The 17,358-nt window shown below is 32.4% G+C and overlaps 2 protein-coding genes across 2 annotated transcripts; both read right to left on the reverse strand.

Moving 5' to 3' along the window:
- Positions 1–4,289: 4,289 nt before the first annotated feature.
- LOC120069431 (ethylene-responsive transcription factor) lies at positions 4,290–5,062 on the reverse strand. Its single transcript, XM_039021179.2, has one exon. It carries the CDS (start codon positions 4,967–4,969, stop codon positions 4,469–4,471), a length of 501 nt encoding a protein of 166 aa, XP_038877107.1. The 5' UTR covers positions 4,970–5,062; the 3' UTR covers positions 4,290–4,468.
- A 6,336-nt stretch (positions 5,063–11,398) lies between these two features.
- Positions 11,399–12,796, reverse strand: LOC120069430 (Integrase-type DNA-binding superfamily protein). Its single transcript, XM_039021178.2, has one exon. The coding sequence runs from the start codon at positions 12,459–12,461 to the stop codon at positions 11,727–11,729; it is 735 nt and encodes a 244-aa protein (XP_038877106.1). The 5' UTR covers positions 12,462–12,796; the 3' UTR covers positions 11,399–11,726.
- Positions 12,797–17,358: the final 4,562 nt, after the last annotated feature.

Consider the following 17,358-nt stretch of genomic DNA (forward strand, 5'->3'; position numbering starts at 1 on the left):
GTTTCAGAATGATGTGGATCATGTTGGTGATCATCCCAAGAAAAATTTGGATTATTTTTCCATCCAGGCTTATATATATTGGAGAATGGATTATTCTTTACGAAACAGACTGATTGCAGATTTTAAGGGCAATCGTTCTAGATTTGCGGCTCTCCGCAACCCATACAACTTATCATGGGTTGTCCAAATGCGTCGATTTGTTGCACACTCTATGTTTGGGCTACATTGTTCATAGATAAAATTTTCAGTAAGTTTGTCATTACGGCCACTTGTGCTGAAAGTGTAGCTAATGTGTTGGTATTGATCACATTCTGTTGTCGCCTCCTATTGTCTGTTCTAGAGTCATAAGCATCATCAACCCAATCCATGTTGTGTTTGGAAATCCTATCCCAAATTTCCTTGGCCTCATTATAAGATTTTTCCATAATGCCGCCTGCGGCGGCTGCGTTTGTTGCCATCTGGGATGGTCTATTCAATCCTCCAAAGAAGGACTTTATCAGTACAGTTAGCGGCAATTCGTAGGACAATTTTTTACTAATCTTTTGAACCTCTCCCATGCGTCACTGAGTGTTTCAGATTCTCCTTGCTCAAAGTTCATAATCTCCCGACGCCTCCTTGCATTGACTATGGGAGGGAAGTATTTTTGCATGAACTTCTCTACTAACTTGTCCCATGTTGTTATTTCGCCTGGCTCCAAGGAGCTTGCCCATTGTTTGGCGTCATCTTAGAGTAAATATGGAAACAAGGATAATCTGATTGCTTTGGACATGATTCCAAGAATCACGAATGAATTACAAGTTTCCAGGAAGTGTTTTATGTGAGCATGAGGGTTTTCGCCGCAGGCTCTGCCAAACTGTCCTGCAGTCTGTAACCTTTATAACATGACAAATTTCATTTCAAGTCTGGTCCCATCAAGCGTTGGATAAATGATCCCAGGCAAAAAATCATACAACATTGGTGATGCATATTCACGCATTGGACGCGTGTTGTTCACCATAAGGATTTGATTTATTGCAACATTATCGAGCTGTTGAGCCAAATTTTGATTATTCTGGTCGTTTGCCATTTGTTGTTCCCTTAAACTTTGATGTCAATTTGATTTATTTCTCTGTCCGAAAGTTCTTTCAATCTCGTGATCGTATCTAAGTTCAGGAGTGTTCTCTCCGCTCATAAAACATTTACAAGTCCAGGCATAACTTTTGATACACCTTCGACTGAAAGTTTTTGCAAAAATACACAATATCCAAATTTTGGTTAGCTACGTTGCTAGAATCCTCAACAACTGTGCCAAAAACTTGTTCGCTCTTTAATTCTCGATCATGTTTATAATGATGTAGATGAATGATGATGAATGATGATGAACGATGATCAAGAACTCTATGCATTGAATGTTGATAGAGTTATGTGTGTGTGCATCTTGCTAGTGCATACAAGTCTTCTTAAGATAAACCCAAGTATAAATCTAACCTAAGTGTCCTGGTAAGCCCAGGGTTGAACGCAGGAACTCTAGAGTATACTAACGCAGAGTTGGTCTTTAAACCTTTACAGAGGTTTCCTAATTATTTGATAGGCGTTGTATATTTACACTAAATGTTGGCATGTAAGGATACAAAAGTTCAAAGAGGGAAAAAGGATTCGTGGATGAATGACTTAAGCGTAGATGGTATGCGTTGATTTCCTAGTGGGAACAATAAGCCTATATGAGCACAATGACAATATATATGGAGATGGTACAGATGTCTGCTAAAATCTAAGTGTATGTGTGATGCGTTGGAAATCTGTTTTTTAATTCATGTTCAACATCTCTCGATGCAAATGAGACACTTAATCCTATCTCTAGGGTGCGTGCGTTAGTTACAAAAATCAGACAAAAGACTTGAAAAATTTTCTCTTTAAAATCACTTCACGCCCTAGTTTGATGTATTCAACAATTAACCACTCTCTTGAGTGACTTAACTGCTTTTTCACTTCAATCAACTGATCAGATGAATTCAAGCATAAGCTTTATGCATTCATCAAGTCAGAAAGTTCACAAGCACAAATAACTTAGAAAATAAATAGATGAAGATGTGAAGAATAGTCGAAAATGAGATTGAATTATGATACAAACAATCTTAGTTCAATCAAGTGGAATGGTAAATGAGAGTGCCAAGAAAAAGGAAGTAGTCAAATCGCAAAGTTCAATCTCTTATCTTCTTTGGCTTGTTTTTAATGCTTATTGTGGCCAACTTGGTTGAAGAGTTGAAGGAAATGTCTCTCTCAAGCTTCTCTCTGGCAGCACCTCGTTATCAACGATGGAAAATGGTGTTCATCCCTCTTATTCTTTGGATGATAGAGGTGAAGAATGACTAACTACTTGCTAACTGTCTACTGTCTAACTGTCTAACTCTTTCTCTTGCAGGTACCTTCCCTTTATATAGGTAATCATTTAGTCACTTTGTGATGTGATTGCATTAAATTCCATACACTGAGACAGTCATCTGTCATTCTGCTTCAATCAAACGCCGTCAGTCAGATGCCCATGCCTAGAAGCTGATGATTTGACGTAGATTGCACAAACCAAACGTATCTTCCATGCGTCGAGTAGTTTGGACGAATACCTCTTGCATTGGCATTATCCGCAACACTTAGTAAATTTTTCTGATTCCTGCATTAAAGTATGTTAATGAAGTAATTTTTCACTTATGATGATACTTTTGTATGAGTTTATCACATATATAAAATTTCATACGTTTTCCTTTAACAAGAGTGTGTTTACATAATTAATAATCCTAATTATTTCAATTTTGAGAAAACAATAACTTGTATTTCTACAAGTTATCAATGGGTCAAGCTCCATGCCAATGGTGAATGCAATGCTTTGACAAAAACGATAGGCTTCAGGCATGTAATTCAAATTTCCGATGAAATATTATTGCCAGCAATTGATGTAGCAAGTGAGAGGTATTAGACTAAATCCATAACCAACTAAGGAAAATCCATCTCTAACTAATTAATTATAAAATGCTAATTAATTCAAATTAACATTTAAACAAATATTAAACTCAAATATAATAATTATCTAATAATGCTCCTCATTAATACCTTTGGTTGTGGTGAGTTTCAAATTCCCTCTTCAGATAATAAATGATATTACAAATGTCATTATGGACATTTCAAATATCGTTATCGTTGGGGATATCACAACTAAAGCCTATTTCGACAGGCTAATTTCACTCGTGTTCGTCGCTAATTTATTTTAAACCTAAATTACTCAAATATATGATTTTGAAAAATTTCAGTGTAATTTAAACAAACCAGAAAAATGCAAAGTTACAAATAGAATTATGGAGATCTAATTGAATTTCATGTCGATAAATTTGTTTTTTTTTTTTTTTTTGGTTTGTTTTTCTTTTTCCTGTTCTGTTCCTCAGATTTAAAATTTGAACTCATTTTATTAATATACAAATGAATCATAGAATGACTTTGTCAAAATTTACAAAATTCAACTCGAATTTAATTGTATTGACATTTTTTAGGCCAACTCCAATGACGTTTTTCTTTAAAATTTTATTAATTTTGCATCACACATATGTTTTATAATTTATTGAAAATATATGAGAATATTCTTTTTAGTGATGTTTTACCTGAAAAAATATTCGAAGGTTAAAATAGTAACACATTTAAAGTTTGTGGGTAAAATTAGAACATTTATTTCGTTTGAGATATATTTTGATAAAATTAAAAGTATAAAAATTGATCATTTTTTTTTTAATTTTACTTTTTGCATGAATGATTTGTTTTAGTGTTAAATTGCAATGTAAAAATAGAGATGAATGACTGAATTTTTGGGTGAATAAAACAAGGGGGACCAAATTTAGACTTTTGTTTTTCCTTGGTATTTTTAGTCAATGGGTAAGGCTTTTAAAAAGGAAAAAAAAATGGGTAAGGGATTAGAGACCTCTATTTCTTTCTCGTTCAACCATGTGGAGTATTTGTTTCAAATATCTGAATCAAACTTTTGATATTAAAATCGATAATTAATGGATATTACAGTTGCAAATATATAATCAAATTAAAAAATATTAGCATAATGTAAAAAAAAAAGAAAAAATTATAAATATAACAAAATTTAAAAATCTAACAATAATAAATTATATTATATTATTGGTAAGAGTCTATTAGCAATAACTAATAAAATTTATTATATTTGTAATTTTTTTAAAATAATACCATACAGTTGTTATTATCCTAAAAATATTAACCTTGCAATTAGCTTAGATATCCACTTGAAAAATTTAAAATTAAAATTAAATCAAACAAAAAAAAATTGTAATTTAACATACCATTTTTATACAAATGCATACTCATATTAAAAATAAGGCTGTTAGCCCACATGAACATTGGCCAAAGATTTAGTGTTACTCTTTTTTCCTAGTGATTAAATTTTGAAATTCTCAACGATATTTATATATTTTTTTCACCTTCTTCAATTAACTGTAATCTCTCGTCTCTTCCTCCGGCCATTCCCCGGCGGCGGGTCAGACTTTCCGGCATCCAAAGGAAAATTTAACTTAGCCTTTCTTCCTCTTATCTTAAAAGCAGCAGAATCGTAAGCCCTAGCCGCATCGACATCCGAATCAAAAGTCCCCAACCAAACCCTACTCCCTTTCCTACTCGGATCTCGAATCTCCGCCGCGAACTTCCCCCAGGGCCGCCGCCGAACCCCTCTGTAACGCCTCCCGCCGTCGGAACTTGTAGTCGATCGCGGCGACTGTTGTTCCGGCTGGCTCTTCGGACTCTGAATCGGAGGCTCTTCCTCTTCCGACGGTTTCAAGTACTCGAAACCTTCGAATTCGAGTTTGATCGGCGGCGGTGAGTGGATTTCGAAATCCAGGAATGTGAAGAAGGAATCAGAGTCTTGGAGAAGATGTTGTTGAATGAGCTTTAATGGCGAGAAATCGTCTTCTTCTTCTTCTGGTAGTTCCATTTTTTCCTTTTTTGTGAGATTGAAAAATTGGGGAAGGGTTTGGGAAGGATTTATAGTGGAGGGAAATGGAAATTACAATGGGGTCTATGGACACGTTTACACGGAATCCCATTAGTTCACATTAAAAAAGGGTAAATTTGGAATTTGGAACACGTTTTTGTATTTTGGTTAGCTATCATAGAGATGTTTAAATATAGTACGATTTTTGTTACTACAATGGTAGGAGACGTAATGGATCTCTTGGTGACTAACACATATTATATGTTTCTTGAATTAAGTTTGTTTTGATTATAATTAATATACGAGGTAGGATTCTTTTCATTGAAGTTGAAAGTTTAAATCTCTATATTCTCAACCATCCTGAGTTGATATAATGGTAAACAGGGAGCATGATGTTGACAAAAGAGAAGTTCTAGATTCAAGATTTATTATCTTACGAGTTTCTTTGATACGAAAATACTGTAGAGTTATACAGATCGTCTCCTAAGATTAGTTGAGTTGTGTATAAGTTGACACAGACATTAAAAAAAATCTATATTCTCACATTTTTTATTAAAAAGGGGCCTTTTTTTAAATAAAAAATATTTATATTTTATAGAAAAAATTCAAAAAATACAAAGAACTTTTAGAATTTTTGCTATAAAATATAAATTTTTTTGAAATTTTTTTATTGATAAGAATTTTGTCGATAAAAATATAAAAATGTTAAAATATAGAATGGGTGAATATGTTTATGAGTTAAAGTATTAAGTTTAGTATTTGAGGATTGTATTTAATAAAATCATTAGCTTGAGTCCAATAAAGTTTTACATTTTAATTTAGTATTTATTTACTCCTTTTAACTTGAATAGGGACATGAAATTGAAATTTGTGATACCTATTAAAAATATGAAATTAAAAGTTTAGGTTATATTTGATAATCATTTTGTTATTTTTTTAAAAAAAATTAAATATGTAGCCACTATTTTCACTTTCAAATTTATTCTTTTGTTATCTATTTTTTACAAATAATTAAAAAACAAAACAAATTTTGAGAACTATAAAAAGTAATTTTTAAAAAATTATTTTTATTTTTGGAATTTAGTTAAGTATTCAACTACTGTACTTAAAAAAAATGTAAATCATTATAAGAAATGGAGAGAAAACATGCTTAATTTAAAAAAACTACAAATTATTCAATAAAGTTATTATTAAGTCTATGTTTCAAAAAAAAAAAAAAAAAAAAAAATTATTTGATGACTCTCGAGTTTGTATATTTGATTTTTGTGACCCTTTTTTGAAATGGTGGAAAAGTAGTATAGAAAGTGAAGCAATGAGATGGTGAGAGTTGAGCCAAGAGGTGTGGCTTCCATTGAGGGTTGTCCTCAATAATGAAATATTGTGACTTCCATTGAGTCTCCTATAGTAGATCAAGTCACATGAGAAATTATTTGAAAACGTGGTCATGAAAGGATCTTTCATTATTAAATAGATGAAAGAGAAATTATGAAGAAATATTTCAAATTTTATAAAGTAATTATTAGATGTAAGATTGATTTTCAATTTTTTTTTTTCATCCATCAATCATCATGAGGTTGTTACATTGGATTTGTCGTATTCAATAATTTTTTTCAAGTGATAGCTTACACGAAGAGTTGAGGTGATGAGTATCTCAATCTACTCAAATAAAGTTGATGAGCTAAGGCCTAAAAAATTAATTTGTGAGATAGATAATGAAATATTTTGATTTAATCCACTTGTTTTTAGGTCATGAGATCATAGAACAAGGTGGTAGCTAGGCTGACTCATGTTGAGGTCATAAAATTAGGTGGTGAAGAGGCAAGCCTAACTAATCTAGAAATACAAATCTAATGAAGTTACGTGATAATGTATGGATCATTTCTCAACCGATCATCTTACATAAAGTTTGGAACATGTTATAGAATAGAAATTACATAGACCATGACGTGATATGTTCAAGTACTCAAGGCTTTATTCTCGAATATAGTTCAACAAAAGACACATTAAGACTATATCCCTACATCCTATATCAGCTCAGTGTTTGGAGGCCTATTATCCCATCTCACCGACTTTAATTGTTTGTGGACCCATTTTCGGAACGTGTTTTGTATCTCACCGTCATTTTCTTTCCGTGTATTGTATATCATCTCAATGCTTGAACATATTCACTCATACTCGATCAAAACTCCCCAGACATCAAAACTTCTTACATCTTATATCATCTCAGTATCCCAAATAGTTCCTAAAAGTTTAAAATCACTTGTTTAATTTTGAATGACAAGTAACTTCTATTGATATATATTGTTGATGCTAAAATCTAGACAGAACAAAAAAATTTCAAATTTCAAATGATACAACTCCCGAAGTATATATATTTTTCTTAAAAAGAACTCATATAGCTTCTAGCTAGTTTACTCATATCACCAAAATACAAACTTCCAAACAGTGTGATTTGTAAATATATTGTTTTTAAAAGATTGGGAAATCACTGCAAGACAAAAGTTGTCCAAAACGTGGGACTCACCTTCCATTAATAACAAGCCAAGTTGCTCATATTATTTAATATCAAATATCCACTGCATTTACAAGCAGCAGCACACGTCTTCCACCCCAAAACTTGGTGTGTAATTAGACAAAAATACCACTTCAACCTTATCTCTTTCATCTTAATATCTCCATCATCCTTTTTGACTTCTCTCATTTTAATGATGATTTTCAATATTATATCAAAGATGAATCGATATTTCTATTATATTACGAAAAAATTATCGAAAAAGTATGACAAAAATATCACTAACGTTGATTTGAATATATTTATTATGAACAAAATATTTAACCACTAAATCACCCAATCAATAAGGAAAATATTGGTCCAATTTCTAGAGATAGAACTAGATTTGAATCTTTTAGCATGATAAGATCTTTATTTGTTAGTGAATTGAAATATATTTTATGAACTTCTTATACTTATAATCTTTCTCATAAATATCAAACGAGATCAATATTTATTGATGTTTCTATTAATATTTTCACAAAACGAAATATCTACATTTTTATTGGAGTTAATATAATCTTAATAGTTGTCTTTACCTTCATTACATTTCATCATTTTGCAGAGGTCTAACAATTGGATTTGATTTGATGGGGTATTTACTTTCTATGGGGCCTATGTCTCCTAAGAAAAAGTCAATCTAGTCCCATCTTATAATAAATTTCACTTAATGTTATCCAAAATATATCCCATTAAGACCCCTATTGAATAATTTGGAGGAAAATATATTCAAAGAGTGTCCAAGATATTTTTATTTTGTATTAAGCTCAATTTTGTTCTCTACTTTAATAGTAGTTTTAAAAAAATAAAATTAAATTAAAACTCACCTAGACATTCCTGTCCTTGGCTGTAAAGTAAATAAATTTCCACCACTATTTAAGAATATGACATTTTGTTTTAATGATGAAAATATCTAACCTGTCATATTGGTGAAGTTGAAAAATATGAACTTGGGTTAGATTTTAAAATATTGTTTTAATAGAAAAACGAAAAAGAGCACTAATTTAATCCAATTTTGGTGGTCTAGTACCAACATAACTCAACGGATAGAAATATGTACTAAAATTTCGATTCTTCGACTTCTCATAATTACAAAATTTAGTTTTTGAACATTTAAATTTGTATCAAGTAGATTCTTAATCTTAGAAAGTGTCAAACACATCTTCGAACTTTCAATGTTATATTTAATAAGTTCATAAATTTTAAATATTAGATCTAATTAGTCTATGAACTTTATTTTATGTCCAGTAAGTCTTCAAACTATTCAATTTTTTACAAACTTCACCAACTCTACTGTTCTATTAGACACAAATTAAACTTCTAATTTATGTCTAATGAATTCATTAATTTTGAAGAAAAAAAAAGTTGTTTGAATATGCCAGAGACCGAATTATTCAACATTCTTAAACTTTATAAAACTCTGTTGTTTAAGAACGGAAGAGACACAAATGCATGAAAACCGAAAATGATTAATGTAATAATAAAATTGGAAGTTTATAAAGTAGCACTAGAGTGGATAGGTTGATCATAGAAATATGATACACAAAAAAGTTAGGTATTAGAAAGGATGGTTTGGATATACTTCCATCAAAGAGAGAGATTGTGAAATTGAATTAGTAAGGGGGGGAAAAGGTAGGGTATGGAGTGGACCAAAAGAAGAAGAAAAAGGTAAGAGAAATGAAAAGGATATTATTGTTGGGGACAATGTCTATGTCATGCAAGTTGTGAGGGTTTTGGTTTTAGAAGTTAAGTTGACAAACAACAAGACACAAAGCAACTCTCTCAACTTGCAACAAACCCTAAACTATGGGTATCTATACAATGCTCTACTAACCTAGTATTTTCATGTAGGGTCCATCATGGTCGTTGTATTAATTCATGTTGTCTAGTGGTGGATCCATAAATTTTTTGTCGAACAATAATATTTTTTTAAAAAAAAACTAATAAAAATTATTATTGTTTCAATTTTTTTTGGAAGGTACAAAACCTAATTGATTTTTTTTATTTTATATTGCAGATGTTTTAAGGATGAATTTATATTTTTTTAAAAAGAAGATTTAAAGTTACGTTGATTATATATAAAATAATCTGTTCTTGAAAGTTATAAAATTGAGTATCATTTCTGCTCTAGAGAGAAATTGAGTATCATTGAGAAATCAATATTAATTAGTTGGGAGGAAATAATGTTTGCAAGGATTTGAATACAAGGCCATACTGGACCACCTGCTTTGATACTAGATTAAAATATCGATTAATCCAAAGGTTTAAACTGATGGATAGAGGCAAATTTAGTATCATATCATCTAACACCAACAACGTACTTTTACGAAGATTTGAACTCCATATTGCAAAGATTAAATGGAGGGATACTGCTAAACAACCACGAAAGCAAAAGAATATTTTTCAATATATATATATACACACACAATTTTATGTTGGGATTGATCCATACTACCTAGATCCATGACCCAAATTAAAGCATGTTCACACTTGAGAGTTGTTGAAAGGTTGGGAAGATGGTATAAATGTGATAGCTCTCCAAGGGACTTGCAAAAGTGGATAGACGGGTAGTTAGGCTCTTCTCCCTGTACGTGCTAGATCGATTTCTATGACACAATGCTTCAGATTTGGGATTGACGACAAGCAACATATATTTTATACATAAAAAGAAAATTTTTAAAATTGAAGAGGAGATCGAGCCCTACATAGATTTATCATACACATTTTAATTTATGGCATATAGTTTAATTAAATCTCAGTTATTATAAACTCAAAAAATTAAAAAAGTATATTTTAAAAATTCAATTAGTAAATGTAACTATTATATTGTCAAAACCAAGGGGGCTAAAAATGTAATTTTATAAACAAATTAAATATTTTCCAAGATAATTTACGTAATAAGCTTTGATTAGAGAAAGCCGCCTACATACTTACGTTCACGTACATCCAATTTAAGACTTTTTACTTCTTACCATGACAATTTGACCAATCCTGCCCTAACGTAAGTATCTATCTTAAGCTTATGCTTTTAATTATCCGGTTAATGTCTAAATTAGTAATGCAGTGATCGAGATAATACAAGTTTGATTGAATTGATTAAAAGTATTTTTTTCTGAAAAAAAAGTATTTAAAAGTATTTAGAAAATTAATCCAAATATGTCATACATCACATAGATAGTGTTACGAAATCGACAATTAAATAATGCAGAAAACATAAAAAGAATAGATAATCGACACATATTTCCATGGTTTGCTAACAGTTTGTTAACTACGTTCATGGGACAAAAGAAGAACAATTTTATTGGAGAGAATGATTACAAAATACATAACAAATGACGACTCTAGGGTTAGAGAATTTATATAGTGCACTCATCTAACAAATTCAAGGCAGTCCAATAAATATGTTGTATATACTTCTTTGCACTTGTACGTAAGATAGAAATTAACTACCTTGATTAATCAAAAGTCATACTCGCATATTAAATTTAACGCTATTCAATTAACATTCTATATGAAAAAAATGGGGAAAAAAACTTCATAATTAATCACTCTGATCAAAATATACCTTATTGTAAAAATTATGAACTTGCATTCTTCACTCTCTATATACATTTGAATGTGCTACAAGAATGTTCCTAACGGTCTCAAATGGTCTCACTTATTCTTACTTGTATAATTATGATCATTTCATTCTCTAGTCGATGTGAGACTTTGTTTGCATTTCAAATATAATGCATTTTTTTATTTCTAAAGACATTATCGTTCCACTCATTACTCTATATCATTTTTAAATACAACATTATTAACCAATTTAGTTACATTCTTATAAGATAATCCAAGCAACAACCAAAATCATAGCATAAACTTAAGCAAAGTCATAGACCAAATAAGTTCATTACCTAATTTTCATAATAACCATTTGACCTTTCAACACATCTCCATGATGTTTGATGGTTTCCATAAAGAAAATTCAAAATTTTACATTTCAATAAATGAACAAACAAATCATATTAATTCCCAAACTTCAAACCCCTTCAAAATATATTGCTCTTTTTCTTTTCTTTTCTTTTCTTTTTTTTAATTTTAAATTCTTCTCGTCAACTTGGATAAGGCTCATCTTCACCATCACAAAGTTTACCGATTTGAATTTTTTTTTCTTTTTTTTTACGAAATTCATCGATTTTTCATTTTTCACAAATTTATATTTTATATGACTGTGCATTGAGGATATCCCATTAACGGATAAGGCGATAACGGCGACAACGGCGGCACGCTGAAAATCCCCTTCACATCATTATCCCATACCGTCGCCCAACAAGACGGCGTTAACGGACAAATGGTCGCCGGAACTCCGATCTCCTCTGTTGCCAATGACTCCTGTGTTTCCGAGGACTCCTCTTTCTTCACCGCCTTGTTGTCTATTTCCATAATATCACTTTCCCTCCTCCTTTTCCGGCCAATCTCCACCGTCGACAGCGGCTCCTCTACCTCCTTCCCAGCCTCAAGAGGAAAATTCAAAATCGCTTTACTTCCCCTCATCTTGAAAGCAGCTCTGTCATAAGCTTTCGCAGCTTCAATGGCAGTATCATAAGTTCCAAGCCAAACACGAGCCCCACGCTTATTGGGGTCACGAATCTCCGCTGCGAACTTCCCCCACGGCCGTCGGCGCACCCCTCTGTAATGCCGGTTCATACCCACATCGGATTTAGGCTCAATCGCCGTCCCGGAAGCCGATTCGACAGAGTAGCTCTTAGGTGGAATCGCTACGTTGAGCGACGGCCGCCGTGGACCAACCTTTGAAGGGGCGGCGGAGATTTGAGATTCTGTTCCATTATTGTTTTCGAGGTTGAGATTTGAAGCAAAAGCTTCAATGGAGTTGAAATCGTTGAGAAGATGTTGCCTGATCAGATCAAGAGTGGAAGCGTCATCCATTGAATTCATTAATGGGTGATGAAGTTCGATGAAGAATTAGAAGAAAGAAGAAGATTGGATTAAGAATTTGAGTGGAAAATTGGGAGTGAAGAAAGATAGTTTATAAAGGATCTGAAAATGGGGGTTTCTGAGGAGATTCGACGAAAGGGAGAGGAAAGGGTTTGAAGGGTAAAAGCGTAATTTTGATATGGGGTCCATTGATTTATGATTTCGAGGAAACTTCGACGGGATGTGGATCTTCTAGGCTTTTTTCTTTTTTTTTTTGCCCCGTTGAAAAAGAAAATGGAAATTCACTTTTTTGTCCAATGGGATGATTTAATTTCCTAGTTAATTTATAATTTTAAAAAAAGTGAGAAAATCTACTGTTTTAATTATTAATTGTTTGAACTTTTTTAGATTTGAGGAAGATAGACTTCGTTACGTAGACGCATGTTACATTATAAGTAAAATATTTTAAAAGAAATACAAGGGTGTTTATTTTATGATTAAATTATAAAAAATGCCTTCCAACTTTATAATTTGTGTAAAAGATACTTTTAATTTTTTAAAATTTTTAAAAATATTCTTGAGAATAATTACGACACAACCTATGTGTTAATCGCTATGTCGGGTGCTTCCCAAAGCTAACACAGTTTCCAAATTCAGATGTGCACTCGTCGGAAAATGAATTAGAACCGATGAGAAGAATGCTCAAAACTGAAGAAGAATCTAGTAGAAAGTAGAAGAAGGAAATTGAGTTGTTGTGCCTCCTCTCTCAAGTTTGATCTGTGTTAAATAGCAGTGGAAAGAAGACACAAACGGTTTGAAACAAAGGATCACAAACGAATGATAAAAAAACATGAATGAACGGTCAACAAAATACTAATAAAAATATTTAATAATAATAATAAAAAAAAAAGCGAGTTGCACATGTGGTGAAAGGTTATACTTCCACAAACAACACCCTTTGGATTCTCATCCAGAGTGCCTTGGTATTTATACCCCTAGGAAATTCTAAATCTATCCATGTCGGATAAAACTTTTCACTCCTTTAACTTTTCCTATGGGCCTAAGTTTAAAAGTCATTTCTAATATTCCCCCCAAATGATTGTTACAGAAAAGTTAAGTAAACAATATAAAAGATTATTTGAAAAAACTATTTTGAGGAAATAACGGAGATCAAAATTAAACATCAATGTCTAATGATTTGAATTGATGTATAGTGAAGTAGGGCAACAACCTTATTAGAGAGAGCGAATTACCTCTTGAACTTTCAATAATATTGGTTGAGACCCACACAACACGTTTTACTCTTAGTCCTTCACTCGATTCTACAATATAAAGTGTGCTTATTATGACCATACACAAAAATCTCAGATCACCGTGAAAGTTTTAGAGAGAGACCTTTAAACTCTTTCATAGAAGGTGGTCACACCTTCACTATCACCTTAAATGCTTCATCAAGTTTGTTAGAGAAAAACTACTCAAAATAAGCTATGATGACTTAGTCATTTAGTCCGTGTCAGGACCAACTTCATCAAATCTGTCAAAGACAAACCACTCCAACACTAAGCTATGAAGATTTCATCATTATCCATCAAGTCCACATCAGGACCACTCAAAGAAAGAGCTATGGATCATTAAAAGATGTTATTATTATATATCAAGTCCATCCTAGGACCACTCACATAACGGACTATGGATCATCAACTCTGCAGCAACAAACCACCCAAACAAAGGGCTATAGATCATCAAGTCTATCACAATAAACCACCTAGACAAAGGACTATAGAATCATATAAGAGTTTAAGCCCCATGTTTACTTATGATTCTAAAATTATTTTCCTTGCTAGGCCTTTAGTCAAAGGACCAGCCAAAATTTTCTTAAACCTCACAAATTCCAAGGAAATAATTCCTTCCTTTAACAATTTTTTCACAGCTCCATGTCTAAGACATATATGTCTCCTTTTTTCATTATATACGCTATTCTTGGCAAGACCTATGCCAGCTTGTGAATCACAGTGCACAGAGACTGGTGTTGATGCCCCCCACAATGGTGCATCCCCTAATAGGCTTCTAATCCATTCAGCCCCTCGTCTTGCTAGTTCTAGAGCAATAAATTCAGATTCCATAATGGATATAGCTATGCAAGTTTGTTTTGCATACTTCCATGATATTGCACTTCCTCGAAGTAAGAATACATATCTACTTGTAGAATTGGCCTCGTCATTATCAGATACCCAGTTTGCATCACAATAATCTTTTAATACAGTAGGAAATTTATTAAAATGAAAACAGTAGTTCATGGTTCCCTTAAGATATCTTAACAAACGACAAAGAGTGCTCCAATGATCTTTATCAGAATTATGTGTATATCTACTCAATCTACTCACAACATATGCAATATCAGGTCTAGTATAGTTCATAAAAAAAAAAATAACACTACCTATAATCTTTGCATATTGATACTAAGATACATAATTATCTTTATTTTTCTTAAGACTTATACTAGCATCATGAGGAGTTCTTATAGGAGGATCATCAAAATATTCAAACTTCTTTAGTAATTTTTCAATGTAGTGTGATTGACATAGAGAAAAACCATTTTTCAGTTTTTCTTATCTTCACACAAAGTATTACGTCAGCTTCCCCTAAATCTTTCATTTCGAAATAGGAAGACAATAACAATTTGGTATTATGTATCATCTTTATGTTTATTCCAAAGATGAGCATATCATCAACATACGAACATATAATTGATGAAAAACGAGATATACGCAGCGGAATAAGGATCTAATTACACTCTATGGATCTAATTAAAAGGAAATTGGCATGCAAATGAAGGGAAAACAATAAATTAATAGGGATAGAATAAAAACTTTGTAGCTCTTGAAAAACGCTTTTCCTCGCTGAATCTCGACTCGAACTCTTCTGGACCACCACTAGAGCTGACCTACTATCCTCTGGACTCAAAATCGGGTTATGGGACCCGATGGATGAAGAACTCGAGAGAAAGAAAGAGATGGAAAAAGAAATGAAATTTTGGGTTGGGTTTGGGTCTTGAATTTCACTTAAAAAAAATAGTGATTTTTCCAGCCCAAATTTAGAAAACAATTTTGGCAAAAATAGCAAAATTTTTTCATCCAATTTGAAAGTCCAAATTTATAGAAAAAAGTCATGCAACAATTGCATGAAACTAATTCATAAAAACCCAACACCTAGAATCTACTATCTAAGTGGGTTTAATGTCTCTACTATAAGCCAACACCTTGCCCACTATCTTGTTAGTGGAATTATCCAACAAAAGTTTGGATTTTCCCACCAGCTTTAGTCAAAAGGTAAAATAGTCATTTTGTCAAAGTCAAACTTTGACCGAAAAGTCAACATTTTGACTTTTTATGATTTTTTTCGTGTTGACTAATTTGGACCTCTCTAGCATGAATCCGTATTCGTTTTCTCGAAATTCAAATCACATTTGAATATAAGGTTGGTCAAAGTTTGACTTTTCAAAGTCAAAAGTCAACTCTTTGACTTTTTACATCTTTGACCATTTCCATTATTTTCGGGCTTCCGAATATGAATGTATTCATATTCTTGATATTTAAATCATATTTAAATATTAAAGCTGTATCTTTAAACTGAAAAATCGACCATTATATCACATATACTTGTCGGTTTCTCTCTCTTCACCTAATTCGAACAATTCGAATTATTCTATCATACTGTTCTAAGTTTATTCCATATGAGCTAGTATGGGAACCTAATGAACCTATAGATCATGGGCTCCAACGATCCGAGATTAGCTAACTAAACTCTTTAGACGGAGCTAATCAACATTCGTTAACTCACGGGTCATTCCTCTATAGTCCCGTAGTTGCACTCCCCTCACTATAGATATATTTGTGTGCATATGATATAACTATGATCAGTAAACTAATCCTTCACAGGTTGTTCGTAATCTCGGCTAGGTCATAAAAACTGTTTTACCCCCAAGACTACATCTTGTTCCTTAAGTTCCACTGATCCTCTAATGAACAATTGGTTAAAGGTCCAACCTATAAACCGAACTCCTCTCGAGCCAAGGAGAAGGTGGGGCCCTTGTTCAAAACCTGGATTCAGTACTAAAGGGAACAACCTATCTACTATCCCTATAACAGGTAGGAGTGAATTTTGTCTTGCACCCTATGTTCCCAGCTATCCACCTGATCTTACCCCTAAAATGGGAGGTTTATTGGGCCAACGATAATGAGCTGCCCTCACCTATGCAAATCTAAGGATAATTCCGAGTGAACAGGAGTTCATAGTTAGCTCAGGATTAAGATTAAGTTACCTAGGTCAGCAATTAACGAAATAGTCAGTTTTATACATAAAACGACGTTTAGAACGTAAAAAGTGACTATTTCATGGTTCAGTCTTATGTAAACTCTTTACATAGGATGTCCCCACTTTCATGTCTCCACATGAACGATTTAGGATCACATCGTTTGTACTAACTACAAAATGGGCCATATCCATAGTGTCCCCAGAATAAGACGCCCAACCTTATTCATATACCATAGACCATTTTGGCAATATATTTGAACTTGATCAACATTTATGTCACTACATAAAGTTCAAACTATATTAAATATCTTCAAGACCTTAGTTTATTGGATTCAAGATTATAATTTCAATAACAATTTACAAACTACGAGTTTTAGGACAAAAAATCCAACAAACTCCCGCTTGGACTAAAACTCCTAGTGGAGTATCGCAATGTTGAATTTAAGTGAGAAACATATAAGTACAATAAACATATGAATACAATAAACTAGGACATATACCCAAAAGTTCTCCCATTATCCTAGTTTACAAACTTCGTAGACCTAGACTCTGTAGGTGAACTTCAAACACTTTAGCCGTGAGGGCCTTTGTAAACGGATTAACA

Source organism: Benincasa hispida, chromosome 12 (genome assembly GCF_027475165.1).
Source record: "Benincasa hispida cultivar pf3 chromosome 12, pf3_genome.v1.1, whole genome shotgun sequence".
Taxonomy (NCBI): Eukaryota; Viridiplantae; Streptophyta; class Magnoliopsida; order Cucurbitales; family Cucurbitaceae; genus Benincasa; species Benincasa hispida.

Bases quoted from the DNA above. Each gene is read 5' to 3' on its own strand.
- LOC120069430 (XM_039021178.2), bottom strand. From the start codon at position 12,461: ATGAATTCAATGGATGACGCTTCCACTCTTGATCTGATCAGGCAACAT.
- LOC120069431 (XM_039021179.2), bottom strand. From the start codon at position 4,969: ATGGAACTACCAGAAGAAGAAGAAGACGATTTCTCGCCATTAAAGCTC.